The sequence below is a fragment of the Rosa chinensis genome, chromosome 7 (assembly GCF_002994745.2).
Source record: "Rosa chinensis cultivar Old Blush chromosome 7, RchiOBHm-V2, whole genome shotgun sequence".
Lineage (NCBI taxonomy): Eukaryota > Viridiplantae > Streptophyta > Magnoliopsida > Rosales > Rosaceae > Rosa > Rosa chinensis.
In genome coordinates, this window is record NC_037094.1 from 37,889,772 (window position 1) to 37,917,761 (window position 27,990).

General features: G+C 38.9%; 4 protein-coding genes across 12 annotated transcripts; 1 reads left to right on the plus strand and 3 right to left on the minus strand.

Moving 5' to 3' along the window:
• The first annotated feature begins 1,052 nt into the window (after positions 1-1,052).
• Positions 1,053-7,724, plus strand: LOC112175175 (something about silencing protein 10). 2 transcript variants are annotated; one of them, XM_024312840.2, is made up of 16 exons: positions 1,053-1,254; positions 1,363-1,454; positions 1,592-1,658; positions 2,076-2,221; positions 2,394-2,540; positions 2,702-2,841; positions 3,473-3,560; positions 4,175-4,354; positions 5,272-5,445; positions 5,528-5,602; positions 5,735-5,874; positions 5,956-6,085; positions 6,495-6,745; positions 6,988-7,048; positions 7,156-7,224; positions 7,308-7,724. In XM_024312840.2, exons 1-16 carry the CDS (start codon positions 1,149-1,151, stop codon positions 7,437-7,439), a joined length of 1,998 nt encoding a protein of 665 aa, XP_024168608.1. In that variant the 5' UTR covers positions 1,053-1,148; the 3' UTR covers positions 7,440-7,724. The 2 variants fall into 2 exon arrangements, with proteins under 2 accessions (XP_024168608.1, XP_040368162.1); XM_040512228.1 differs by lacking the exons at positions 1,053-1,254; positions 1,363-1,454 and having other exon boundaries at positions 1,622-1,658; positions 2,083-2,221.
• A 433-nt stretch (positions 7,725-8,157) lies between these two features.
• Positions 8,158-10,024, minus strand: LOC112179254 (peptidyl-prolyl cis-trans isomerase FKBP13, chloroplastic). The gene is made up of 5 exons (XM_024317617.2): positions 9,615-10,024; positions 9,332-9,424; positions 8,873-8,933; positions 8,714-8,782; positions 8,158-8,575 (listed from the first exon to the last, which is right to left on the minus strand). Exons 1-5 carry the CDS (start codon positions 9,981-9,983, stop codon positions 8,511-8,513), a joined length of 657 nt encoding a protein of 218 aa, XP_024173385.1. The 5' UTR covers positions 9,984-10,024; the 3' UTR covers positions 8,158-8,510.
• A 137-nt stretch (positions 10,025-10,161) lies between these two features.
• On the minus strand, positions 10,162-15,086 carry LOC112178647 (pentatricopeptide repeat-containing protein At5g66520). Of its 8 annotated transcripts, none has more exons than XM_040510452.1 (4): positions 12,992-15,086; positions 11,336-12,397; positions 11,167-11,196; positions 10,162-10,987 (listed from the first exon to the last, which is right to left on the minus strand). In XM_040510452.1, the coding sequence occupies exon 1, from the start codon at positions 15,049-15,051 to the stop codon at positions 13,717-13,719; it is 1,335 nt and encodes a 444-aa protein (XP_040366386.1). In that variant the 5' UTR covers positions 15,052-15,086; the 3' UTR covers positions 10,162-10,987; positions 11,167-11,196; positions 11,336-12,397; positions 12,992-13,716. The 8 variants fall into 8 exon arrangements, with proteins under 8 accessions (XP_040366386.1, XP_040366383.1, XP_040366382.1 ...); XM_040510449.1 differs by having other exon boundaries at positions 11,167-11,201; XM_040510448.1 differs by having other exon boundaries at positions 11,167-11,223.
• A 7,031-nt stretch (positions 15,087-22,117) lies between these two features.
• Positions 22,118-24,823, minus strand: LOC112178646 (GMP synthase [glutamine-hydrolyzing]). Its single transcript, XM_024316815.2, has 6 exons — positions 24,191-24,823; positions 23,602-23,852; positions 23,084-23,459; positions 22,861-22,992; positions 22,595-22,770; positions 22,118-22,442 (listed from the first exon to the last, which is right to left on the minus strand). Exons 1-6 carry the CDS (start codon positions 24,734-24,736, stop codon positions 22,319-22,321), a joined length of 1,605 nt encoding a protein of 534 aa, XP_024172583.1. The 5' UTR covers positions 24,737-24,823; the 3' UTR covers positions 22,118-22,318.
• Positions 24,824-27,990: the final 3,167 nt, after the last annotated feature.

Sequence of the window (27,990 nt, forward strand, 5' to 3'; positions counted from 1 at the left end):
GGGTTGTGAATAGTGCGCGGTTAACGCCGATCGCGAGGTCGGAGGGTTGGGGGATGGTGGGCCGTTCTGCTTGCTCCTCCGTGTTTCCCCCGCTACCGTTAGTCATGGTGATTGTAGCGGGATGACCTTCTGTTCAAGGGTTCCCACAGACGGCGCCAATGTTGATATCTGAAAGTCCAGCGGTAGCTGGACCCTAGCTAACGTTGATCCGGTGGGCGGATCGGCACTTGTGTTGTTCTCGAAGCTCCCGTTACCTGCCAAGTGAAATACAACGGACGTCAGAGGGAGACCGCGCCGGGCGGTCTTCTGCTCTCCGATGCCTAAGTTAGTCAATGTACTTGCGTTGACAGAGTAACAGTAGATGAGTATTGAATGCGTAATTAATGAGGAGAGAGGAGAGAACCTTTTATAGGTGAGGAAGAGGTTGATCTTCTCTTTGTTTTCGATGTGGGACTGATATGCTTCAGTTCCCAGTTTCAGAAGCTTCTGATGCCATCTTGGCGTGGCGCGTGGCGGCGCGTCGACGATGATCTGGAGATGGTCCGACGCTGAGGCTGTAGCCTGCCTGGTGGTGTGTCTGCGTGTCATTCCTTTAGTTGGAATTAGTACCTTCGGCGGTACAATGAGCGTAGCCCATTATAGCTAATTATGTTTGCAAATGTACATGTATGTACATTTACTGATAATATTTTCTTTTTTTCCTCTCCTTCTGGAACCCATCGGTAATGGGTTCTTACTTTAGAAGTCTAGTAGAGGGGGATGTAGTTATGCCTTAAGAGAGGGGAGTGCTTTAATTTTACCCAACAGCATTCGAGAAACAAAAAAAAAAAACAAAAAACAAAACAAAACAAAACAAAAAAACAAAAACAAAAAAGCAGGTCATCAGGTAATTGAGCCTTAAGATGAATCCAATGGTCGAAATATTTGCTGACTCAGCTGAGTATTGATACTAACAACACTAGGAAAAGTTTCGAAAGCCAGCATTTGGGTCGGGCCCAACCCTGTCGGCCCAGCCCAACGTCTTATGAAGCCGTCAAGCCTCTCTTCCCAAAACCCTGAACCCTGTCCTCCCTCTTTCACGAAGCAACCTTAAAGGGGGGAGATAGAGAGAGAGAGAGAGAGGCAAGCAGAAATCGAGTAAGCAAAAGATGGGTAAGAGAGGAAAGAGTAGTAGTCAGAGAAAAGGCAATGAAAACCCTACTAAGACAAAGTTCCATGCCGTTGAAGACGACATGGATGATGAAGTCGATGCCTGTATGTTACTTAACTTAATTCATTCCTTTTCTGCTACAAGGAGGCAAATTTCTTTGGGTATAGTTGTGTAAAGGAAGTGATGGGTTTTGCCTTATTGTTTTGTTGCAGTTATGAAACAAAGAGATATTGTTCCCCTCGACCTTGATCAAGACGTTACAGATTCCGATGAAGATAACGAGCAAACAGTTTTCGATCTTCAGGTCTTTATTTGTTTTTTTGGTGATGAATTTGAGTTCAGTTTTGCATTTCCAATTAACCTCATTTTCAACTCCTTTCTCTAAGCTAGTTTTGTATGTTTAATTTTTTCTCAAGCTAGTCTTGCTATTACTGTTTACAGAATGTTAATGGCGACGAGGAAGAGGAAGACGACGATGACATCCCCGATACTGGAATGGCTGCAAAAAGTAAGCAATAATTATTCTGTTTAATTTCATATTCCTTTGTTGAATATTACTGCGATTATATAGCTCGGCTGTGTTGCTGTAGATTCTGGCAATTTGTCCTTGGTGGTTCTGCTTTAGTTTGTTTTTAAAAATTCTGTTTGTTACCAAGAGGAAGAATCATGAATTATGTGAAACAGGGTCTGTACTAGTGGAAGTCTCGAACTTTGCTACGTTACCTTATAATCTTTCAGTCTAGATTCTTTCTATGCATAAACCTCTGTCATCTGAAATTTTCAAAATAATATTATTCGACCCAAATTAGGTGAACAGATCAGCATATACTTCTCGTGCATGTCATTTTGCTCCTACAAATTATATATGAGCACTGCTGGTTTGAAGTTACAAACTTCTTGTTGCTTATTTATGTATTGTCTGAAGTTGTTAGGCAGCAGAAGTTTATGAGGGCGAAGTTTGGCGGAGTTGAGGATGAAATGCTTGATGAAGAAGAAGAAGAAGAAGAAGAAAAGCCGATATGGGGTGGAAGGAGACCTGGTTATCATGGTGGCGATAATCGTGATTTTGAGGTGATGACCTGCACTTACTAATGTCTCCTCCTTTTCTTTAACTGTTTTCATGTTTGTATGTGTTACAGTTGTGTTGCTCCTGAGTATTTTATTTATTGTTATGATATTGGATACGTATGGACATTTATTAATTTTGGGTCCTTTTTTTTTTTCTCCCTTTGGACTGATAAAGGAAAAATCAAGCGACGATGACTCTGCTGAAGAGGAAGCGAGAGAAGCGGAGAGGATTCGGAGAGAAAAGGCAAAGTCATCAACACGAGAAGACTTTGGGCTTGAGGATGATAGTGAAGATGAGAGTAATAGGGAATCGACTTTTGAGGTGAGGTTTGCAGAAAATGTGATTTTGTTAGGTGTTGGATTCTCTTGAAGCTCACCTTGTGATTGGGAGTGATCAGTGAACTCAATTAAATGTTTAGAAAATAATTATCATGTCCAGATTCTTTCAAATGGCATGTCATACAAATTCCTTTATTTCTATAGGAAATGTCAGTTCATGGAAAAAGTGAAAAAAAGTCTCGAGTGATACTAGAAGTAGCAGATGACATGGGTACAGCTTATGAGGAGGTCAAGAAAGATTTGAATGCTTTGTCAAAGGAGGAACAATTATCTGTTTTAAACAAGTATGGTTTTTTGTTTTTTTTACCGTAATAATTCTAGTATATGTGCTTCCTATAATTGTATCTGTATATGCATCCTAATAAGTTTATACAAGTGCTATATCTGTTCAGCTGGCTAATTTTCTGAGCATGTATTTTTAGAGTAGTCCTTATGTCTCACATTGGATAAATTGTTGCCTGCATTTAGAATTAGCTGTGTTTCCACTATATTAGGCTTTGTTGTTGGAGTCCTTGGGTATGGGGATTGAGAAGAGAGATCTTAGCATTTGACACTGGGTAGTTTTAGCCTTTTAGGTGTTATTTGTGTGGTGTGGCAGGGAATTGTACATGTGAATTCTGTGGGACAAAGGAGGTCCTCAGGAATAGTTTGTGTTGTCAAAAGAGGGAAAAATGATAATAAATTGGGGGTGACATAATAACAAAGGTTGATATTTGGAATAAGACAGAGGGGAAGGCTTCATACTTGCTAATACGCTGTGTATGAGGAATATGTGCTTGTATTTGATGCCTGCAAAATGTGCTACTTTACTAAGCTCAATTGATTGCCTTAGTGGGTAAGAGTACAAATGGACATTTATTTTAGTTTTACATTGTCTTATGTGCTGCCTGAATAATTAACATTTTTGCCATACAGTACTGCACCAGAGCTGGTTGGTTTGCTGGCAGAGCTGAATGATGCACTTGAAGAGCTTGAAAACAGAGTTGATCCAATTTTAATCAAGGTATTGTTCATATTTAATTAGCATTTTGTTTATAACTTTGGGTTTTATTGCATGCTTCTTTTGGTAGCATTTTGTTTGCCTTCCCTCTGTTCTCATCTTCGCATGGAGCATTTGCTAGGAAAGAGTAATCAGGAAATGTTCTTAGGATAATCTATCTGATTTTGTATAGACAGAGATGACTGGTGGGTATAAATGGACAGATCATTCTTCTTTTGACACTGAAAGAACGTTTCTTAGATTGTCAATTTTATGGATAATGACATCTGCTTTCTATGTCCTGTTGGGGTTAATATAAGTTATTAAAGATTGGTTGTTTCATGTCTGCAATTTGAACCTATGTAAATAGAACAGCCTATTCATTTTTAGCTTTACTCCCTGGTGGTGTCTTACTGTTTTCTTTTGGCTTTTATAAAAGAAAAATGGTAGTATTGTTGCTATTCTCCCCCCCCCTCCTCCTGCTGCAGGCCTTACTTCTCTGTGCTGGCGTTGTCCTGTTTTTTTATAAATTTCTGAATTTTGACGGTTGTTTTTTTTTTTGCTAGTTAGACCATGATGCTATATTTGGTAGACACTGACACTGTTAATAATTGTGAATTTTTTCATGCTTTATGAAGGTTAGAAGGGGTGAGGTCATGATGGAAGGAGGAATGCGCTATTTAGAGGTGAAGCAGCTTCTTCTGCTGGCGTATTCCCAAGCAATAACGTTCTACCTTCTTCTCAAGTCTGAAGGCCAACAAGTTCGTGATCATCCTGTACTTGCTCTCCTTGTAGAGATCAAGAGTTTATTGGATAAGGTTATCTTTATTCCTTTAAGCCCCCTCCCCTCCTCTTTCCCCCATCCATGTGTTTTAATTTTTAATTCTTATTGAATAACCATTTATTGGACATGGTTTTCCTTGGACATGTGTTTTCCTTGGGACGCATAAAGCCTTTATTAGCAGCATGCTTCCCTATTTGTTTGTAGAGTCCGTTTTAGCAAGAATCTTTTTTTCTTTTTTCTTTTTTAAACCAAATGGGGTCGTATGTGGGCCCAATCTTGGCCAATCTGATGATCTGATCCTGATTATAATGAAATGGTCAATTTTTTTCCCATTTTGTGAGTGTGTGTGTTCTTTTTGGGAATCTAAACTTTGAAAGTTCAGATCATTGGATGATGGATGACCGGAACAATCCCTTTTGCTTCTTATCAGAATGGTTCCTTGCTTAGAAGGGTTCTGTACATATTACATGGAATGCAGTGTGCTCTTGCACCCATCTCCCAACTTTTTTTTTTTAGATGGAATTTGCACTATGTGATGAATATATGGAGCATAATTGTGTCCCTTCTCTGGAGACTAAGAAACTCTTCTCTTAACCATTCATTACATGATTTGTCATCTCTTCTGCTGTTTTGAAATCATGATAGCAGATCTGTAGTAACTTTTTTAATATTCACCTTATCAAAAAAAAAAAAAAAAAATTTGTTTTAGTATTCACAAAGCTCGTTAGTTGTGATATCTGTAATTCTGATGGAACTTTTTTTATAAATTAATTTGGTATTGTTTATAATTGGTTGGTGGCAGACCCGCTTTGGTTGAACTTCTGCTTATCCATAATTGGTAGTTTTACCTTTGTATTATAGAAGTACAGTTTTTCTTTTCGTTTTGCTTACAAGCATTCATAGTGCTGGTTTTGTTGTTTAAAGATGGGGCTAATGTGTTTCACTTGATAGATGAAGCAACTGGATGAGAATCTTCCATCTGATCTCGAGGAAATCATAAACAAATATAATGGGATGGAAGCGGTGGTGAAATCGGTTAAAGAGAATGCTGCAAAACCATCGGATACTTTTGCTAAAGGATACAGGTCCCAACTTGTCTCACTTGAACCAAAAGAAGCAGCTGTGGTACTGCATCTTGTCTTTCAGCAGTATATAATATGTACTTTCCAGGTTTTGTACCTGAATGATTCATACATAAATATTGCAGTCACATAACACAGTCCAGATGGAAAAGGTGAAGTCTCTGAAGGATGATGAAAAAGTGGGAAAACGTAAACGTCAGGTAAGTCATACTGGGCAATGCTGTTAACTACTGTTAGATCCTCATTCCATTTCTTTTGAAACCTTTTATTATCTTTCATTGGGGGAGAGAAGTTTTCCATTTGTCTGATGTAGATCTCTTACTACGTGGCAGAGTGATGAAGTTGGTTCACAGAGCATGAAAATGTTGAAAGTAAGAGCTGCCCTTGAGGAAAAATTGAAGCAGAAGGGTGTTTTCAATTCCATCACTCCAAGAACTGATAGACCCCAGAAACATCTGAAGCCATTAAATGGGTATGACTTTGCTCTTATACATTGTAATTTAACTCATTCCTCCATTGTGCCAACTAATTCAACCAACTTCGAATTGAACAGGAAGCTTGAATCGTATGATGATTTTGATGATGACCCTGTAAATGCTGAAGGCGCTAACCAGGGTCGTGCAAGTTCATTGAGTGCTAGTAAAGTTTCCCAACTTGTTGCTGCTAATCGACATAAGTCAAAGGTTTGAACCTCAGTACCTGTTTTGTAAATGGCAAAACCTAGTTTTCTTAAGTGCTCTTTCTTTGAACATGCACCTTAATGGAATTTATATAATTCATTGAAATTATTTGCCCTTGTTTTGGATGAGAGATTCCTATAGAAAATAAATCTTTGCTTTACAAGGCCCAACTTTATATGTTTGGTATACAGGGGTTTTGTAGAATGCAATTCGAACATTAGTTTCCTAGTTATATGCCTGCATGTGAACGTATTAATCAGAATTCACATGACTCAGGAAAATCTTGATGTGGTTATTTTGAAAGAACCAAAAATAAAAATAAAAAACTGATGTGGTCGGTCATTATGCTCAGACTAGCCAACATATGATTGTTAAAATAATATTTTGATGTTTCTTCTCTCTTTATGAGAAGATTGTTTCAGGTGATGATGACTTACCTCAGAGAGATGATATCGGGGAAAGACGGAGAAAACATGAGCTCCGAGTACTGGCAGGAGCTGGAATCAGGTCCGAGGATGATGCTGGAGAAAATGACACTATTTCAGATGATGGAGACATTGAGATGGAGGATAGTGAAGCTGGAGATTCAGAAGATGACTTTTACGAACAAGCAAAACAAAACCGAGCTGCAAAACTCGCTGCCAAAGCTGACATCCATTCTAGGTTTGTATTGAACTGTGGTTAATTGCTACTTTTTGCATTGTGTGCCAACTATTAGTTTACTTCACTCTTTGATAGGCTCTGGATTTGTAATGCATTTTTGTTAGGCCATCTGACTCATCCAGACTGTCATATTTTGCTTGTTAATATGGGTTCAGCATTAAAAGACCGACAGTGTCGAGTTATTGTTGCATGTTTAGGTGTTTATTGGTTTTGAGTTGTTATCGGTTATCATGCTTTTGCAGGTCCTCCTCAGTTCCATCTTTGCCTGAAACTGTGGATGGCAAACGTCATATTACTTATCAGGTAAATACAACCCGGTTTTCACTTTGCTCATATGATCTTTGATTTTTATAATTTTTATGATTCTTTTCTTTGGCTGATCATATTCTTGTTGTCCCAATTTACTGTAGATGGAGAAGAACAGAGGACTTACTCGCGCTCGAAAGAAGCTGATCAAGAATCCAAGAAAGAAATACAAGGTAATTTGATCAAAATACTTGTACCTTTGATGTTGCAAGTTGCTAAAATTGCTCTTTATTAACTCGTCTCTCTTTCTGAACAGTTGAAGCATGAGAAGAAAATGAAGAATCGGAAAGGACAGGTACGGGAAGTCAAGAAGCCTATTGGTCCATACGGTGGGGAGACATCTGGAATCAATCCGAGAATCAGTCGGAGCACCAGATTTAAGAACTAATTTGTTGCTGCTCTTTATATCTTGTTCCCTCCCCCCGCCCACCTGGATGGTAAGCTTCATGTTGGAGCATTAGGAGTGTATTCTGTTATTAACTTGAAACCTCCACTTTTGATATAATGATGTAATTCATTTTGGTGAAAAATAGTTAAAATACTGAAATAGTCGGTAGTTTAATTATGAGATGTGATGAGTTACTGTTGTTAAGACTTGAGGCGCTAACTAATCAAGTTTGTAGACCCATGTTTTGGTTATTGTTTTCCTTTATTAATTATAATTATTTCCTTACTTTGGCAAGTTACATCATTCGTTATTTTGGTGAAAGAGAGGCGCTTTCTTTTGTGTTCAACCAGATTCCGAGTTTGTTTCTCTGAAAGAAAATTCTCTTGCAAAGAATATCTAGAATTTACTAACCGGATTTACCTTCTAATTATGAAATTTCAAAATCAGAACTTATTTCCAGAAAATTAACTCATGAGTAAAAATTGCGTGACGGATCCAATAAATTTTTTGTTTGAACACAAGATAAAAAAAACACCAACTGGATTTACAAGAAAATTGTGTGAAAACATTCTAGATGTGACTATTTAGTCCTAAATGATAATTGACAAGGTTGATTCTAGGTAATTATACATATTCTAAAGGTCCTGTTCAATGAACAGTGATGAGCAGTACTTCAGTGTTTTAGGGCAATAGTTTAGGGAAAGAGAACATGGACACATAGACCTTAAAATAATTTGGCTTTAAGTTTCAATTTGAATGGAGATCAAATTAATGATGTCCCCTGATGCTAAGGTCTTCTTTAGCTCAATCAAGGCTTCTAATTCATTGATAACACTAAATCCCGGGGCAAAGCGCGGGCAAAGTTTCTACTTTCTAGACATGCAGAAACACTCAATCAAGGCTTCTCATCAGTTATGGCATCCAAAGACAGCCAAAACACTTTGCATTTCACCATTAAGAAAACCATTCGCAAAAGGTAGAGGCAAAAGGAAAGGGAAAAATATGTGATTGATCGATTGAGACACTGCTGGTTTGAGACACTGCTGGTGTGGTTGTCTCTTTGGCCACTTCTCATACCTTGCCAATGAATTCCACATCAAACAAAAGAACTGAATATGGAGGAATAATACACGAACCTGCACCGTACAGGGGTAACCAATGAGAAACATAAGCTTACCATCTCAGTAAAAGGAGCTATACAGTACAAACTGAAGGAGCTAGCGAAAAGAAATGGAAGGGAAGTGTTCAAGGAATGAAGAACATGAATACTTTACCTCCTCTACACCCAGCTCCCCGTGCACCATATGCAAGTTCTGCAGGGATCTTCAAGGTGCGCTTTCCCCCTAATAGATTTGAAAGAGAATGAACTTTATGTAGTGCATTATAAGAATATGGATCCAAGGTTAAACACTACATTCATGGATTTACTATACCAGCAAGCATGGGAGGAATTCCATCGCCACCAAGAATACCTTGGTCCCACCCTTTGATTACCTATGAGATGTCCAAAGCACAATACTTAGTCTAACTTAGAAGGCTAAAAGAGTAATGCTAGCTGCTATACTGATGTGATTAGTAATGTGACTAGTAGATGTGCTGCAAATAATTTCTCATGTTCAAATCTTAAACCTGGAAAAGTTCAGAAATTTCATTCAGGAAGAGAAATATATACACAAGGCTTTAGTAGACAAGAATTTCAGCCAATGATCACAAACAAAGACCCTAAACCAGTTAACTGAAGTTCATGAGTTGCCGAATCAATATACTTGAGACGAAGAACACCACCTGGTTTGGGGAAGTCCTTGGCTCAAACAACAAGAAGATTCTTTAAGTTTAACTTTGGGCAGAGGCAAAGCACACCAGTAGCTACAACTAATGAACATCATTCATACCTCACCAGCACCAATTCGGAATGTAAGGGGCTTCCCACGATTATAGCTACTATCGAACACCTTGCCATTCTCCAATTTCCCAGTGTAGTGTGCCTGTGCATTTGTATTGCAAAATTAAACTATCACGCATGAAATGCTTGCAGAACTCAATGCCACGTGAACTATGATTTCTTAAAAATTTCTTGTTCTAAGCAGAAACAACAAATAAGCAAGGTAACCCTGTTGAAGAATCAAATACTAGGCTTTATATTTGAAACAACACATCATTGGTCTTGTTTAATACCTTAATCATCTGTCCCTTAACAGCCTCAGCTCCCTTCCCTACTACTTTGTCACAGAAAGCTAGTCCAGAAGGAGCTACAGTAAATTCACAAGGAGCAACTTCAGCTGCTTCAGTGGGTTGACCTGGCAAGAGCACATCAACAAGGCCAAAGCAGAAGCCAAAACCAATTGCTTCTCTTCTCCTTAATAAACTTGGCTTCTCATTATTTAGCTGCAGAACCTGTCCAGAAGAAGGTGAGCTTTTCTGGGCCTGGCTTAAGGTTTTTATTCTTGACGTTTCAGGTGCATTGAAATCCTTCGATGGTAGAGTACCGAGTGTTCTGAGCTTTCTGGGATTGCAAGTGCCAATGCAAGATGCCACCGAGCTCATTTCGACCACCAGTGTAATCTGAGAGAGATAGGTGCTGGAATTTGGAGAAAGCTATTTCCAAACCAAAAATAGGACCTTACATGGGCTTGTCTGTGACCAACTCAAAGCCCAATCAGGCCCAACAAATTTTTTTTTTTTGGTTTCCAGGCCCAACAACTTTGAAGATTGGCAGCTTTCAATAAAAGGAGCTTTACATTGATACAAATTTAGATAACCTTCAATTATGAAAACTAGCCTACAAATTTAGTATTGTTGTTCATCATTGTTCCTTGGCTAATCTTTCTCTCAAGTAATATAGACTTGATTGATATTCTCGCCTTGGTATCCACACACAGACACACTCCAATAATATCCGGCAACCATTCGTCCATTTTCTTTTTTAATATATAGAGGAAACAAAGTATAATAGAAGAGGAGGACATCAACCTTACCTCTTATGAAAGACAAATTACAATGAACATAAAATTGAAACAGTAAGAGCACAAAACAAAGTGCAAATACAACTGAAAAACATGCTCTAGAAACCCAAGTAAAGATCCAAAATGGAAAGAAGCACATGAACCTGAGAAAATAAGCAGCAACCATAAGAAGCTTAAGTAATTCAAACATGGGCAAATATGCACACGGATTCTAAGTAGATTAAGGCTGCAAAGGCTAGCAGCTAATGTGTCAAAGATAACCTAAACAGACAATTAAGAAAAAATATAGTAGTAAGAGTAAAGTATTTAAGAAAACCTGGAACTTATAAACTTTTATCATGCTTTAGTAGAAAAGGAATTATTATAGGCACCGAATTCACATGGGCACATGAAACTTGATTTCCCATAAAGTCGGGAAAACTAATCATCAACCATTGTCAACTACATCAAAGAGAACAAATCAAAACTTTGAAGTTGCAGTATGCATTACAAAATCTCCAATTGTAATAAACAGCCTTTGTAATTAAACCAAATTATATCTTTCCATACTCCATAGAGCTTGTGGACTTTGAAAGCCAAATGATTCTGCAGCAACAAAGATGTATTAAGAAGCTAACTACAGAAAAACATGATCTCTTACAAAAAGCTGATTAGTCGTCATATTATCGTTATGAACAAAGCCAGTAAAAGAAAAAGAACAAAAAAATTAACTCACTCTACTTCTATGTGAACAATATACAGAAACATAAAAAAAATTAAGATACCTTCAAATGCACAGACTTGATCTTCAAGGCCTATTCTGTGGCAGATAGTAATTCACCCTTTGAGTACCTCAGAACCAATAGTAGAGATAAATAAAGATGACACACACGTACACAACAACAACAACAAAAAACTGAAATTTGCAGAACTATTGACAGAAACAAAACTCACCAGCTAACAGTAGGTACAATACCATTCAACCAAATTAAGAGATTCATTGCCTCTCCATAGCACAAGTCTTGTGTTTGTTCTCTGATCTATCTCTTCCCCTTTTTTTACTGAAATTGTGAAAGGCAAACATCCCCATAAAAAGGAACCGTTTGAACCTCACTGCTCTCTTTTATATGCCTCATAAACAGCCAAAATAAAAAGTAAAGAACAACAATCAAACAAATATAATATAGCTCGTGCTTCAATAATGAAGATGACTGCCATTACTTATCTTTACATATCACCAGAAAAGTACTTCTTTTCTTCTTCTTCTTATGTCATTCAGCCCTCTTCCATTGCAGCATAATGTCCCTTCTCTCCCCTCCCCCCCCCCCCGGCGGACCTGTTCCTCACTCACTCCACTTCCTACACTCTGCATTCATCTATTTCAAATCTGTTGAAACAAAGTTAATAACATCCTAACAACACATTAGCCAATGCTATACATTTGAAAAAGAGATGTAAAACTAAGTACAAACCTTTTTGGAGGTACTTGCATTAATGAAAGATAGAGTATACCCAAAGAACCAATTAAAAAAGATGAAAGGGTAACAACACCTCTGCTGTTCATTTGAATAAGCTTATATCTTTCCATACTCCATAGAGCTTGTGGACTTTAAAAGCCAAATGATTCTGGAACACCAAAGATGTATTAAGAAGCTAACTACAGAAAAACATGATCTCTTACAAAAAGCTGATTAGTCGTCATATTATCGTTATGTTGTGCCAGTAAAAGAAAAAGAACAAAAAAATTAACTCACTCTACTTCTATGTGAACAATATACAGAAACATAAAAAAAATTAAGATATCTTCAAATGCACAGACTTGATCTTCAAGGCCTATTCTGTGGCAGATAGTAATTCACCCTTGAATCTGCTAATGCTTCAGCCATCCTCATCTAAGGGGTTCTCCATACATTACCAATCAAGTATATAGCAGCATATATTCGTTCTTGTGCTCGTATAGAATAATTCACATATGCATCTTATCCCCCATACCACCATGAAGAATGGTACTACTTCCTGAATGACACAGAAAAAGAAAAATGCTCATCTAGGCTTGAACTTATAATTTCAGAAAATATAAAAAGACTGAGAATAACAACCAATATCTATTAAAATCCACCAAACAAATTAATATGATATTACAGATTACAGGATTCATATCAGAGGTAGGTATTGTATGATTTCAGTTTGAATTTCTAATATCTTTCCAAGACTCGTAGAAGTAAAGTATATCAAACAATTTTGCATTCTTTGTTCCAAATCCTGAAAATATTAAAATGGACAAAGGAAACACACAATAAATACAAAAGTAGAGGAATGAATGGGAGAAAGGATTTGATTTCGTGGTTTTTTTTTTTTACGGGAACCTATGATGACAAACTGACAGATTTGAATATACTTGCATAGCAGACTGGATAAACTTCTACAATCACTGCATCTTTTGTGTCAATGGAAACAATTATATATCTGCGTGGTCTAAACGAAATCATTCTTAATGCAATTCATTTAAAACCCCGCTCCAACAAACATTCAAAATACTAATAATTAACCTCTTCTCAAATCCTAGAAAAAGAAAATCAAAAATAGTTTAATTAATCTGGATAACCTTACCTGGTCTCTTCGTTTTCTTGTTCGATCAGCCAACTTCTCTTTCTGTCTTCACTATTGGCTATTTCTATGAAATGAATGTGATTGCGTCAGTTGAAGCCAAACCGCTTCTGAACTTGGCTCCCGTACTGCAGTTTGATTTTCTCCAACGTTTCCCCTTATTCTTTTTTCTTTATTTTTTTTTTTTGTACTTTACTATACTGACTCTTGTAGATATTTTCATCTGAGTCAATTGTTGTTTCACCATGAATAATATGGGCACTTCCAAAAATTGGTGAAGCCTTTGACCAAAAGAGGGCCTGACTTTATAGTAGTAGAGATATGGGAGAAGGGAGGGTGAAACAAGACGGCCACTATGATGAATCCTATCATACATTGAGGAGAGAAACCATTGGTTTGCACTTGATACAGCTTTGATGTGATCCATGTCAGAAGACGATACCTCTTCCTCCTCATTCTTGATAGTCTTCACCTTACAATCTGTAAAACTACTTAAAACGAAACCTTATAACAATTGAAGCAACTAAGGTTGTAATTCTGATAGATGTGTTGTTCCTTTTTGTAAACAGCCTTCTGCAATTTACAGAATTAGAGCCTTTGCACAATATGCTTCTGATCTCGATAAAGCTACTGGCCTGCTGCCACTGAGGTGCCTCAATATAATTTCTCGCCTAGGATAAATCATTCAGGTAAGCTTTATAAGTTGGGAGCGGCATATAAAATTGGTTTTATCTACCATCCACTTGAATAAAACTAGAGCCCCTGACCTTCCTCACCTTGTGGTTCACCATCAGACTCCTCACTCTTTCAGCATCATTCCACTTCCCACCCAAAACATACAAATCGGCAATAAGAGAGTAAACCCCACTATCATTTTCTGGTTTCACCATCTTCATGACCTGCTCAACTACTCTTTCGGCCATCTCAAACTGCTTATGCTCCTTACAAGCCGACAAAAAGGCTCCCCAGACAGCAATATTGGGTTCAAGTTTCATGTTCTTAATAAAATCATACGCTTCCTCTAACAGCCCCACCTTGCCATACAAATCGACCATGCATCCATAATGCTGAATCCTAAGCTCCAAGCCACTTTCTTCAATCAGGTTGAAATATTTTCGACCCTCATCAACTAGTCCCGTGTTCACACAAGCACTAAGAACTCCTGTAAAAGTCAGTTCATTAGGTCTTACACCAGCTTTATGCATTGTCTCAAACAAACACAATGCTTCTTTGCTGTAGCCATGTTGTGCTGATCCACAAATCAATGCAGTCCAAGCCATCACATTCTTCTCTTGCATCAACTCAAAAACCTGTTCTGCTCCCTTTAAAAACCCACATTTCGCATACATGCTGATCAAAACTGTACCGAGCTCCGCATTCATCTCCCACCGATTCTTGACCATCAACCCATGAACTGACTTCCCCACCAACAACCCAACAGAGCCCAAGTGAGCACAGCCAGATAAAACCACTACTGCAGTCACTTGGTCAGGTTTCACACCTTCTTCAGCCATTACCATATCCCGAAACAGTGATAACCCAAGCTCATGTTTGCCATTGTTCACATAGGCTGCGATCATTGCACACCATGATGCAACATCTCTCACTGGCATTTCCTCAAACACCAGTGTTGCTCTCTCTACATTCCCGGTCCTCGAATACCCAGAAATCATTGTGTTCCAGGTGACCGTGCTCTTCTCAGGCATTTCGTCGAACAGTTTACATGCATCCACAAACGAGACGACGACGTAAGCATGGAGAAGGGCAGTGGCCACGTATACGTGAGAATCAAACCCGAGTTTAACGATATGGGAATGGAGGTGTTGAATGGTTGCGTGGTTATGCAATTGGGTACATGATTTTAGAGTAAAGAGAATGGAGAAGCTGTCGAAAGGTACACACTGCCGGTGCATTTGAGAATAGATATGCAGAGCTTTATGTGAGGAAGAAGAGCTGCGTATGGCTGCAGCCCATGAGTTGTAGCTTTTGAGGCACCAATAGAAGGCGTGGTTTGTGGGTTTGATAAGATGGTTTGAGAGTCTTCTTGATAGAAACCACATCATTGTTGTAATATAATCTTAATTACGAAGCTATCTTAGATCGAGATTATGCTTTTAAGACGTGTAGGCAGGGGCGGATCTAGTATGTACCTGGGGCGGGCTATAGCCCGTCCGAAGATTTTGGACAAAAAAAAAAACCTAGATGTATATATATATATTTTAGTTGGGTATAAGTGTATTGTCTATAATTCCAGCCCGTTCGAGTCGACTAACTCGCCCTTCATCACTTGGTCAGTCCCTCTCCTCCTCAGTCCTCATCAGTCATCACACCGTACAAGTCGATTTAGCTCCCAGGCTCCCAGCCTCCTCCTCCTCGGCTCCTCAATCCTCATCACTTCGATTACGCTCCCAGGCTCCCAGCCTCCTCCTCCTCTGGACCTCTTCTAACTTCTGCAAATCTGCAGCTCTGGCCTCTGGGCTCTGGAATTCTCGGCTTCTCCAAGACATCAACATCAATTTGAGGCAATGATTCATTGATTCAATGTAAGATTTTGTTTAATTAATTGAATCAATCCAATTTGGGGCAATTTATAGGGTTTAAGGATTGATGTGAAATTCATGTTCCTGGGTTGTATTCAGGTGAAGATTTCATGGATTGAACTCATTGAAGAATGAAGATTTCATGGATTGAACTCATCTTCGTCTCATCGTCTCATCGTCTGGTATGCAAATCTGCAATTTAACATTTTATTGTTTAATTGTTGTGGACTGTGGATTAAATGTGATGTGATTAAGTTGATTAATTGATTAACTGTCAAGCGGTTCTACAAATCTGAGTTGCTTTTTTCTTTTCCTTTCATAGTTTCATTGTGCATCAGTGCATCAGTGCATATAATTGTGACTTGTATTGTGGTTTTTTATTTTTCTTAAATTAGTTATTATGAAAAGTAGTTGATTCAAAGTTAATTTCTTGGTGAATAGACTTAGAATAGACTTAGAAATAGACTTAGAAACAAGATGGAAGATGAGTTTCTTGGTGATTGTATGGTCCTTCATATTGAGAAGGAATATGCTGAATCTATTGACAATGAATCGGTGATCAAAGAGTTTGAAGCTTGTGGAACTCGTAGAGTTAGATTTAGTTAGTTCAGGTTCTTGTATTGCATTGCACGTTTATTTTGTTATTGATTTTGTTTTTTAGTTTTGTATAGATATGCATTTGAAGGGTAAGGCTCACTACATCCCCCTTGACTAGGTGTATATTTTTCTTAAATTAATAAAATTCTCTCGCACCGTCGAGATTCTCTATAATATATATATATATATATATATATTTTTTTTTTTTTTGTTGAAGAAATTCCAGCCCGTCCAAAGTTTCAATCCTGGATCCGCCCCTGCGTGTAGGCATGCATGATACTATTTCTTGTAATATAATTCGTCCTGGGTTAGAGACGGCTCAATTGATCTCCTCATAAAGTATTCTACTTTCATTAAGTAACAAGCACTTGGTAAAATTTGTTGAAGCACAGACTATGCAAACACAAGAACACAATAGTATTTGGGAGTTTGAAGCTTATTCGTTTAATGCATCAATGTTTGCTTATAACCAAGCCTTTTACAACTAGAAAGAAACATGACAGCCCACGTTATCAACAACCCTAAGAACGTGGTACATGGATAGGAATAATTCAAATCTAAGCAACTGAACCCTATTAACTAGGGATTATTAACCAGAACAATAAATAACCAAACATTAAATGTGTTTAACCTCAGTTTAACACAACAAACCCTAATGCTCCATCAATTCCTCCCTTAAACTGTATTGCGGTTAGCAATCAGTTTATTCACAAGGCACCTTGCATATTCCAAGCAGCTCATGCATCCTTTCGAAAGTATCCAGCTTAAGAGGTTTGGTCATGATGTCTGCAATTTGACTTTGAGAACCACAATGTACTAGCTCCACTAGAGATCTCTTGTAAGATCACGTAGGAAATGGAACCTAACATCGATATGCTTGCTTCTTCCATGCATAACTGAGTTTCTAGACAGCTTAATAGTGGAACTGTTATCACAAAAGATAGTCGTGCACTTACTTTGATTGCAGCCAAGCTTATCAAGAATTCTCCTCATCCATATTCCTTGGCATGCACATGAAGCTGCTGGAATGAATTCAGCTTCGGTAGTGGATAGAGTGACTACATGTTGCTTTTTTGAGGACCATGACACAGCTCCTGAGCTTAGCAAAAATACATACCCTGAAGTGCTCCTCTGGTCATCAAGGTTTCCCGCGTAGTCACTATCTGAATAGGCTGCTAGCTTCCCATCATCTTCCTTCTTGTAACAATCTGAATAGGCTGCTAGCTTTCCATCACCTCCCTTCTTGTAACAAATTCCCAAATCAGTTGTTCCCTTCAAATATCGAAGAATCCTCTTAATGGCTTGCATGTGTAACTCCGTGGGTCTCTCCATATATCGACTTACTAAACTCATCACATACATCAAATCCGGTCTAGTGGCTATTAAGTACATGAGGATCCCCACTATTTGCTTATACGTCGTTGGATCAACCCTAGCCCCTCCTTCATCCTTCACCAACTTACACCCTGGAACAATTGGGTTCTTTACTGAGTTACTTCATTCTCTCCATGCCAAACCTTTCCAACACTTCTTACGCATATTGCTTCTGGCTGATGTATATTCCTTTAGAATTTTGCACAACTTCCGCACCAAGAAAGTGCTTCATCATGCCCAAATCTGTCATGTCAAACTCCATCTCCATTGAAGGTTTAAACTTTCCAAACATAACTTCATCATTGCTTGTGAAAATTAGATCATCTACATACAGACTGACAAACAACATCTTACCTCCCTCTTCGGATTTTATGAACAGAGTGTGTTCACATTGACATCTTTCAAAACCCTCTTTCACAAAGTAAGCTTCAATCTTACTATACCAAGCTTGGGGAGCTTGTTTAAACCCGTACAATGCTTTCTTCAACTTGTACACTTTATGCTCTTCTCCCTTCTTCTCATATCCCTGTGGCTGCTCGACGTAAACATCCTCATATAACTCCCCATGCAGAAATGCACTTATAACGTCTAACTGATAAACACACCAATTCTTTTGTGCCGCAATTGCCAAGGTCATTCTGATTGTGTCCCATCGAGCTACTGGAGCAAATACTTTAGTATAATCAATGCCATATTGTTAAGCATACCCCTTCGCCACAAGCCTAGCTTTATACTTATCAACTTCTCCTTTCTCATTCAACTTTGTTTTAAAAATCCACTTTACACCAATTTTTCTTGCTTCAGTTGGAAAAACAGTCAAATCCCACATTCCATTCTTTTCGATAGCACTGATCTCCTTGTCCATAGCTTCTCTCCACCTTGGACTTTCATTAGCTTCTTCAAATGAGCTCGGATCTCCAGTAGATATATACATGGCCAAATTATGCACTTCTTCCTCTTCTGACAAACCCTCGCCTGTTTCGTAATCTTGCATCCACCATGGCCTCTTTCTACTCCTCCCTTCTCGTTCATTTGGTGAAGCCCTTTCTGAGGAATCTATGAGTGGTGTGCTGTCAACTCCACTCCCATCAATTTGTTCTACTTCTCCTCCATTAGTTTGCACATTTTCTTCATTCTCATTTTCACTTTCAACCTGCTCCTCATCCTCTTCAATCTCTGATTCATCACCCCATTCTAAGATATCATTCTTCATCTCTTCTGCACTCTTATTCCAGTCCCACTTCGCATTCTCGTCAAACGCCACATCCCTACTCACCACAACCTTCCTCAAAACCGGATCATAGAGCCTGTACGCCTTAGACTCCTCACTTAAACCAAGAAGCACACACTTGAAGCTCTTGTTATCCAATTTAGTCCTCTTATTGTCTGGAATGTGAACATGGCCAATACACCCAAAAACTCGAAAGTGATCCACTGTTGACTTGATTCCACTCCATGCTTCCTCAGGAGTCATGTCTTTGACAACTAGGGTTGGGCTTCTGTTAAGTACGTGAACTGTCCAGTTGACAGCTTCGGGCCATAACTCCTTTGGAATTTGCTTCTTTGACAACATACTATGCACCAAATTCATAATCGTTCGGTTCTTTCTTTCGGCCACCCTATTTTGTTGAGGGGTGTAGGCTGCGGTGAGTTGTCTACGTATGCCATGTGTGCTACAAAACTGATTAAACTCATGTGAAGTATTCTCCGCCTCTATCCATACGTAAACAGCAAATGGTCTTCCCAGTTTCCTTCTCAACCAAGTTTCTAAACTTCTTGAAGATGACAAAAGCTTCAGATTTTTCAGACAAATAATACACCCACGCTTTCCTACTGAAGTCATCAATAAAACTAATCAAGTACCTTTTCTTGCTGTTCGATTCAGGCTTCACAGGTCCACAAATGTCAGCATGCACCAATTGTAGTTTTTGAGTGGCTCTCCATAAACTCTTCTTAGGAATAGAGTCTCGGTGTTGCTTCCCTACCAAGCAATCTATGCACAAATTGGATGGAGCTTTAAGTAGTGGTAGACCACTCACCATTCTTTTGTAATGAAGTGTCCTCAATCCCTTGAAGCTAAGATGTCCATACAACCGGTGCCACAAGTGCGTTTCATCCTCAGAGACAATTTGAAGGCAGGTTGACACTTTAGGTTTTTGTGCAATGGATGCTAGCAGCACAAACATTCCGTTAGCCGACATTGTAGTCTGCATAATTAGACCTCTTGTGGGATGGTATAGCTTGCACAAACCATGCTTAATTAAAATGGCTAATCCCTTCTCTTGGAGTTGACCAACACTCAATAAGTTGTTCCTTAACTCAGGTATATAATAAACTTCACTGAATACCTTAGTTATTCCACCAACTTGTAGCCTGATATTGCCTTTCCCCATCACAGCCATTCTTGAATTATTTCCAAGTTTTACTGAGTGCCTAAACTTCTCCTCCAAATCCAAAAACCAACTCTTATTACTACTCATGTGGTTACTGCAGCCAGAGTCGAGAAACCATGCCTCTTCTCTCTTTGAGTTGTGGAGTTCTACATATGACATTAGAAGCATCTCCACCTCCTCATCAAACTCTGTGTAGTTGGCCCCTTTTTCCAAGTCAGGACACTCATATTGAAAGTGTCCTAACTTATGACATTTGTAACACTCAATTGTAGCCTTATTGAAAGGTATTCTGCCTCTCCCTCGACCTCTTCCTCTGTAGCCACCACGAGTTATTCCTCTCCCTCCAAACCTCTCTTCCTCTCTTCCTCCAACCCTTACCGCATTTGTGATCTTCAAGGCATGTTCATCCTCCCTATGACCTTGCATCCTTTGCTCATGTATGAGTAGACTACTCTGTAATTCATCAGTGCTCATTGTTGTAAGGTTGTTTGACTCCTCGATAGAACATACTACATAATCAAACTTCAGAGTCATTGACCTTAGGATCTTCTCTGCTATCACGATATCTTCCATCCTTTCACTGTGAGCCTTCATCTTGTTGGCAATGGTGAGAGTCCGAGAGAAGTACTCATTGATTGTTTCTCCCTCTTTCCTTTGAAGTATCTCAAACTCCTTTCGAAGTGCTTGTAACTGACCTCTTTTCACCTTGGTGGAAACCTGGTATTTCTGCCTCATTGAGTCCCATATGCTCTTTGCTGTTTCTTTATTAAGGATTGTCTCCATAATTGTCCTATCGATGGCTTGGAACAAATAAATTCTTGACTTTCAGATCTTTCAGTTTGGCATCTTCAATTGCTTTTCGTTGTCCCTCAGTGAATTCAGCCTTTCTACTGGTATTCCATCCTCCACTAAACCCAGTACTCCTTTGATCTAAGGAAATTCTCCATCAACATAGCCCAATGGTCATAGTGACCATCAAACCTTGGTATTGCCGGCTGCACAAAGATGTTCTCCGTTGCCATCCTTCGATTACTCTTCTCTCTTTGTTGTTTTCCTCTGTTCTCTCACTCTTTCTTCTTCTCTAAGAAACTGCAGTTTCTTAATCACTCTCAATCAGGCCCCGTGATGGGGCTCTGATACCACTTGTTGAAGCACAGACTATGCAAACACAAGAACACAATAGTATTTGGGAGTTTGAAGCTTATTCGTTCAATGCATCAATGTTGGCTTATAACCAAGCCTTTTACAACTAGAAAGAAACATTACAGCCCACGTTATCGACAGCCCACGTTATCAACAACCCTAAAAACGTGGTACATGGATAGGAATAATTCAAACCTAAGCAACTAAACCCTATTAACAAGAACAATAAATAACCAAACATTAAATGTGTTTAGCCCTAACAGTTTAACACAACAAACCCTAATGCTCCATCAAAATGTGTAATGTTGTAATGGCTCGCATGCCTGCTTAGGGAATTTGGGCGCGGCCCATTCCAGGTTATGGTATACGATTTTGGCCCTCAAAGGTTGGGCTAGTGACATTAGACTATTGAAGTTGTCTACTGGTAGTTACATTTTTTTTATTCAAAGTGATAAATTTTCATTATAATACTTATAATGGTCGTTGCATACCATTCTGCTGCTATCATTGGCATACTAGAAATTGTGGTGATTCAACGGTGGTACATAGGGATAGGTCTACTCATTAAAACATCTATTACTCATTTATTAAAGTCAGCATATTCAACTATGAACTAGACAACATATAGTAATACGCTAAATTTAAACAAAAACTAAATTTTCTCATTACCCTTAAAATTAGGGTTAGGAAGTCTAAAGGTTGAACATTGACAGAGAAAAGTTGCAGAGGAAACATATCACTGTGTATAAACAATACAGTTTCGGTATTCTTTTCTATTTGAGCCAAGAACTAGCGTTCCTTGTAACAAGTTTATACCAGTGGCCATCAAGAATAATGGGTAAACACCCTTTCCTTTTCTCTTTCTTTAGTTTCGGGATCCTATATCACTTTTTATGCTGGAAATACTAGTATTCGACGGACACAGATTTTTTTTTTTTTTTCCCACAAGCTTCGGTCAGATTTCAGAAACTTCACACTTCTGTGTTCCTGTATGTAGTTTTGTTCTGCGAGGTTTCATCATTCTGAAAGACCCCCACACCGTACGTTGTAGTGACAAGAAATTAAAGCAACACATAGGTCCATGACATGACTGAATAATGTAAGCACGGTTCACACATTTCTGTCCAAATCCATCACCAACAAGAAATGTACTACATCGTTTCTAATCATGATGTTTCCATATATATGTTTATGGAATTGCCATCGAAAAATAGTTCCTTTCTGTAGACCACATCAGTTCACCACCACTGCTGCAGAGCTCAAGCATTTGGGGAAAAATGGCACTATTCCCACTCGATAGTTGAAGGAGGCTTTGATGTAATGTCATAAACTACTCTGTTCACACCACGGACACTATTGCAAATCTTCCGTGACACATCATCATAGAACTCATGTGTAAAGTAGTACCTGAAAATTTCATCACAACAATATGATTATTAACTTTTTACTACTTTATTAAGAGAGGGGAAACAAATTGGCATATGCCCAACAAACAAATGCAACAAGATAAAGGTGAGAAAACATAAAAACAACAATTTGTAGCACAAATGGAGGCATACCATTCGGCTGTCATCCCATCTTGACTTGTTACAGCTCTAAGACTAACAACATGAGAATGTGTCCTTTGATCACCTTGAACTCCAACTGATCTTACAGGCAGAAACACTGCAAATGCTTGCCAAATTTCATCATATAAGCCAGCATCTTTGATTGATTGTATAAATATCTCGTCAACCTGGAAAGAATTAGGTTTCAGCAAATGTTAATATAATTCCAAGAAAACCAAAGTAGTCACGGATTTAACTCCATGGACAAACATATATACCTGGCGGAGGACTTCTAAAGCATTGCCTGCAGTTACATCACCCAAAACTCTTACGGCAAGGCCAGGCCCAGGAAATGGATGGCGCTTTAGGAATCCCAGAGGAACATTCAAGATCTTCCCCAATTGGCGAACCTAACAAGATGCAAAATCAATAATCAGCACTCTACCAACAGAAGATTAATGCGTGATACATGCAAGATAGTAGGAAGCTGAGAGCTAAAACCTCATCCTTGAATAGAAGTTTAAGTGGTTCGATAAGCTTCAATTTCATGTCCTTGGGAAGCCCGCCAACATTATGATGGCTCTTGATTGTGTGGGAATGAGTCCTTCCACTTCCAGGTGGTGGACAAGATTCAATCACATCCGGATACAGGGTACCTTGGACTAAGTAAGAAGGTTTCCTACCTAATTTTTTCTCGAGTTCATGCGCAAAATCATCGAAAATGCAGATGAACTCTTTTCCTATTATTTTCCTTTTCACCTCAGGATCAACAACACCTTTAAGCTTACTAAGAAATTGTTCTGAGGCATCCACACAAGTGACAGGCAAATGAAGATCTTTCTCAAAGGTTTCCATCACACGTTCTTGCTCCTTATATCTACAGGAGAGAAGAAATTACTATTAGGGAAGCATAAGAGACACAAGTGAAGCCTGCAACATATAAAAAAATGATAATAATAATAATAAGATAAAAAAATTAATCACTTTCCAAGTCAGTTAAACTCCTAGCTCTTATTCACCTCAACAAACCATTGTCGACAAAGATACAATGAAGCCTATCACCAATAGCCTTATGAACAAGCGTTGCGGCCACTGTGGAATCAACACCTCCTGATAATGCACATATGACGTGATCTTCAGGCGCTACTGTGCTATTTATCACTTTTATTTCTTCCTCCATTACGTTTTCCATCTTCCATCCTGCACTGACTCCACAAACATCAAACAGGAAGTATCGAAGTGTCTCCATCCCTCCTGGCGAATGTGTCACCTACACAAGATTTCCAAATCTCATTCACTGAAGCAGTTATAATTGCCAATAACAGTTGAAATCTACAATCAAGGAAAACTTAAAAGCAAACAAACACTTAACACTAGAGCAACTGCTAACATTCATTTCCATCACATTATAACTCACAGAAGGTAACACACTTCGAAACAGAAACAGAGATTTTACTACATTGGGAAATCAGGAAGAACCAAAAAACATTCATAGATACTAGATACGAAAGTCAAAGCAAACATTGCAGGTTCCATCAAAGTCCAATTCAGCAACATACATAACAAAAATGTTGAAAGCACATGATAACGAGTCCACTGAAATAATACCTCAGGGTGGTACTGCAGCCCATAGAACCTCCTTTCGGGGCTTTCGATGGCGGCCACCACTCCCTGCTGGCTCTGCGCCACCACCCGGAACCCCTGGGGCAGCTTGGCCACCTCATCCCCATGGCTCATCCACACCACCTGCCTGTCCCCAACCCTGTTGGACCCGAAAACCCCTGAATTGCTCTCCACCACAATCTCCATCTTGCCATACTCCTGCTTCTCCCCAACCCTAACCACCCCGCCGAGCCGCTGCACAATCAGCTGCAGGCCGTAGCAGATTCCGAGGACGAAGACGCCGTTGGCCTCGGCCCACTCGGTGAAGCCGGGCGGGAAGCTGGGGGAGTCGTCGGTGTGGACGGAGTGGGGCCCGCCGGAGAGGATGACGACGCGGGGGTTGAGGTCGGTGATGGTTTTGAGGGGGCTGGTGCCGGAGATGGTGAGGGAGAAGACGGAGAGGGATCGGATGCGGCGGGTGATGAGGTGGGTGTATTGGGAGCCGTAGTCGAGGATGAGGACCAGGTCCGATTTCACTGCTTTTGGGTCCATGGCCGCAGCGCTGGCTTGTGGTTGGCTAGGGTTTATGGAGGGTTTTCGAGTTTTGAGTTTTGTTTTTGTGTGGGAGACAGAGCGGGTGGCTGTGCTTTAATATCACACGAGTCAGGGTTTAAGGAAAGGGACAAATTGCAAGAGCATTTAGGGTTTTGGACGTTTGGCGGGAAGTGCACTTTAATCGAGATTGGTTCTCTTATGTATACAATCCTACTCGGATTCTACGATTAGTGCAATTCTGTATATTAAGTCCAATTTAATTGAAAGTGCAAAAATAAAATAAAATAATAATAATAAAAAAATAAGAAGTTTATATTGAACTTTACATATGTATTCTATGGGAGTTGTGATATGAATCTAGCATAAATCTAAACACACTCTACAATTAAAAATTATGTTGAGAATAGTGACATTAGAGAAGAATTGCTTTGGCTTCGACACGCAAGTAAGTTTAGAAATCATTCTTGTTAGGAGAAACAGAGCTACTTAGAAGGAGGCAAGTTTTGTAACTGTTCGCTTGACATAGGCTCATTCTCCACCTGTTTAGCCTTGGTCTAGGACTTTAGTCCTTACGTTAAAAATAACTCAACTAAACTTCATTTCCAAGCTCCAGCTAACTATGGTGAGATTTACTTTGGAAGGGCTTTATTATATAAACTTCAAAGGTGGCATTGATAAAAGAATGTATAAGAGCATCTCCCATGGTAGGCTAAAAGCCAAATAGTTTTAGCCTACCAAAAATAGAATATTCTCTATAATATGTTTTTTTAGCCTACTAAAAAAAAATAGTGCTGCCACCGGAGGCTAAATTTTGTAGGCCAAAGTCAAATTTCATCACATCTAACGGCTATAATTTAATTTGATAATGACAAAAAAAGGGCTATTTTTCTAATCAATGATATAATGATAGTTGTAAATAACGGTAATAAACGGCTATAATTTGAAAATGACAAAAAAAAGGGCTATTGACAGGACCCGCCCCGACTTTCACCTTGAAATCCGAAGTGGCCCTGCAGGGCCCACCTTAGAAGAAATTCTATCAAAAAATTTGGCAGAACTTCCTCCAAAAGTAGACTACCAAAAAACCTGTAGAAAGACATTTACACTTCTAAAATAATCCACCCTTATTCTTTTGGAGCCAGCATGCTCCCTATATCACAACATCTCCCATTTCACAAACAATTCTGAACATAAGAATATTAATCTCATCAGTTATCAGAGCAATCTAATGTACATGCGTACAAGATGATAAAATATTAAGTACCGATACTTTTATAATGCGGAAGCTATGACAATTATGCCTCAACCCCATGTACGCTCGACCTCAAGCTGATCTGGCCTGCAAACTGGGCATTTAAAACCGAAGGGCCCAGGGGAAAAGCATTTGGAAACCATTAGAGTGAGTGGACGAAAAATAAGTAATTTCAAATGAACAAGTGAAACTTAATACTTTCCCAAGTTCTTCTCTAAAACCTCGCATGCAGTAAAAATCTTAGAAACACTCTTAATCATCATCTTTACTGAAATCTCAATCACATAAAATAGAACATCTCGAAATCTCTTTAAAATCTCAAATCCCTCAAACACATAATGATGTTTGAAACATCTCGTTAAATTACTCATATCTCAAATCATATCTCAAAATAGACAATGACTAAAGGGGATTGCCGATTAGTCATCTCATGCCACCTGGAGGGGACTGCCGACCAGTGACGTATCAGAGGGGACTACCGACCGGACGAGGAGGATGGTTAGAGGGGACTGCCGACTAACTACCTCATGTCATTTGGAGGGGACTGCCGACCAGACTATTACCTAGAGGGGACTGCCGACCAGGTAAAGCATGCATGCGCTGACTTATTTACCTCCTTAGTGAACTGGAATCAATCGCTTTAAAATAATTGCTTTCGGAAAGAAACTCGACATTAATTTAATAAATCATCAATAATTACCGAAAGCATAACTTAAGAATATCTCGATATCTCAAACCTCAATATCTCAATAAATCCTCGAAAGCATAAATTAAATACTTGGTAAATCAATAAATGCTTTCAGAAAGAAATCTCAATATAACTTCAAAGCTAGTAAGTGCGGAGCTCATAACTCAAGAAATCTCAATAATTCAATCATGCTCAAATATTTGATAAACATTCGTACTCGTGTATCCTCATATAAATTGATATTCGAAATCAATAATTCTCATAATATTTTCTAATCGATCACTTCCCGGAATCATTTCCAAACTCAATAAATCATAAATAACTATCTCGAAAGTCTACTAAAAGCCCTCGGGAAGGAATTTCAATACTAACCCTCGTAATCCATAAATAAATCTCAATAAACTAAAGCTCATAAAATCATAAAACTCAATAATTCAAATAATAAATTAAATCTCAATTAGAAAATAACAATAATACCGCATGCATAATTAATTTAAAACAAATGTCCACTCACAGTACTATTTAGGCAACCACGCTACCGGTTTCCTACGTCGAGCAGTAGTTCGGCACGTCGCCTGTACACAATTACAATTCGTGAATAACAATCCGGAAATTAAATACAATTCCCACATCAAATCCTCATAAATCAACCTTTCCATTTCTTATCCGATTTAACCAAAACTTCATCATTAACACTAATTCTTTATTACAAAGTTTCTAGGGCAAAATTGAGAGAAATCCAACGGTCGGATTCTCGTAAATCGATAATCGAAATTCTAAATTTTCAGATATTTATAATCGATTCAAAACTTCCCCAATCTTCACCAAACTTCATATATAAGCTCTTCAACATTTATAGGATTTAATAGGCTAAAAATTGAAATTAAAAAGCTGCCCTAAGCGGCGGAGGCGCCGCTGCCACCAGCTCCAATGGCCACCAAATTTTGGCAGTAGCTTGGTCTCAACCATATGAACAACTTTCTCAACTACAACAAATCCAGAAAACGATTAGAAGTACCTCAATAATTAAGGAGAAATTTGAACCCGAATCGTGAATAGTGACCCGTAGCTTCCAGCCGTCAGTTCTTCCTCCACGTTTCAATTCTAGGCAAAAGCTTTGGGGAGGATGGTCTGCGTCTCAAGTCGCTTCTGATCGGCCAAGTTTGGCTAGTTTTGGTGGCCGAAAACTGGAGAATGAAGCGTTGACCGAAATAGGTACCGTGGTGTTCTCGGCCTTAGGTCTTCATTTTCCGGCCAAAACACCGTGATATACCACCATGGGGAGGTTGGGTACGGGCAGAGGAGTCCAAA

Excerpts from the sequence above, each read along its gene's own strand:
- LOC112178647 (XM_040510452.1), bottom strand. The coding sequence starts at position 15,051 with ATGATGTGGTTTCTATCAAGAAGACTCTCAAACCATCTTATCAAACCC.
- LOC112175175 (XM_024312840.2), top strand. The coding sequence starts at position 1,149 with ATGGGTAAGAGAGGAAAGAGTAGTAGTCAGAGAAAAGGCAATGAAAAC. Across the intron at positions 3,561-4,174 it reads TTGATCCAATTTTAATCAAG|GTTAGAAGGGGTGAGGTCAT; the intron begins GTATTGTTCATA and ends TGCTTTATGAAG. Across the intron at positions 5,603-5,734 it reads TGGGAAAACGTAAACGTCAG|AGTGATGAAGTTGGTTCACA; the intron begins GTAAGTCATACT and ends ACTACGTGGCAG.
- LOC112179254 (XM_024317617.2), bottom strand. The coding sequence starts at position 9,983 with ATGAGCTCGGTGGCATCTTGCATTGGCACTTGCAATCCCAGAAAGCTC. Across the intron at positions 8,934-9,331 it reads TCCGAATTGGTGCTGGTGAG|GTAATCAAAGGGTGGGACCA; the intron begins GTATGAATGATG and ends GACATCTCATAG. Across the intron at positions 8,576-8,713 it reads GGGAGCTGGGTGTAGAGGAG|GTTCGTGTATTATTCCTCCA; the intron begins GTAAAGTATTCA and ends TGTACGGTGCAG.
- LOC112178646 (XM_024316815.2), bottom strand. The coding sequence starts at position 24,736 with ATGGACCCAAAAGCAGTGAAATCGGACCTGGTCCTCATCCTCGACTAC. Across the intron at positions 23,460-23,601 it reads GTCGACAATGGTTTGTTGAG|ATATAAGGAGCAAGAACGTG; the intron begins GTGAATAAGAGC and ends TCTCTCCTGTAG. Across the intron at positions 22,993-23,083 it reads AACTTCTATTCAAGGATGAG|GTTCGCCAATTGGGGAAGAT; the intron begins GTTTTAGCTCTC and ends GCATCTTGTTAG.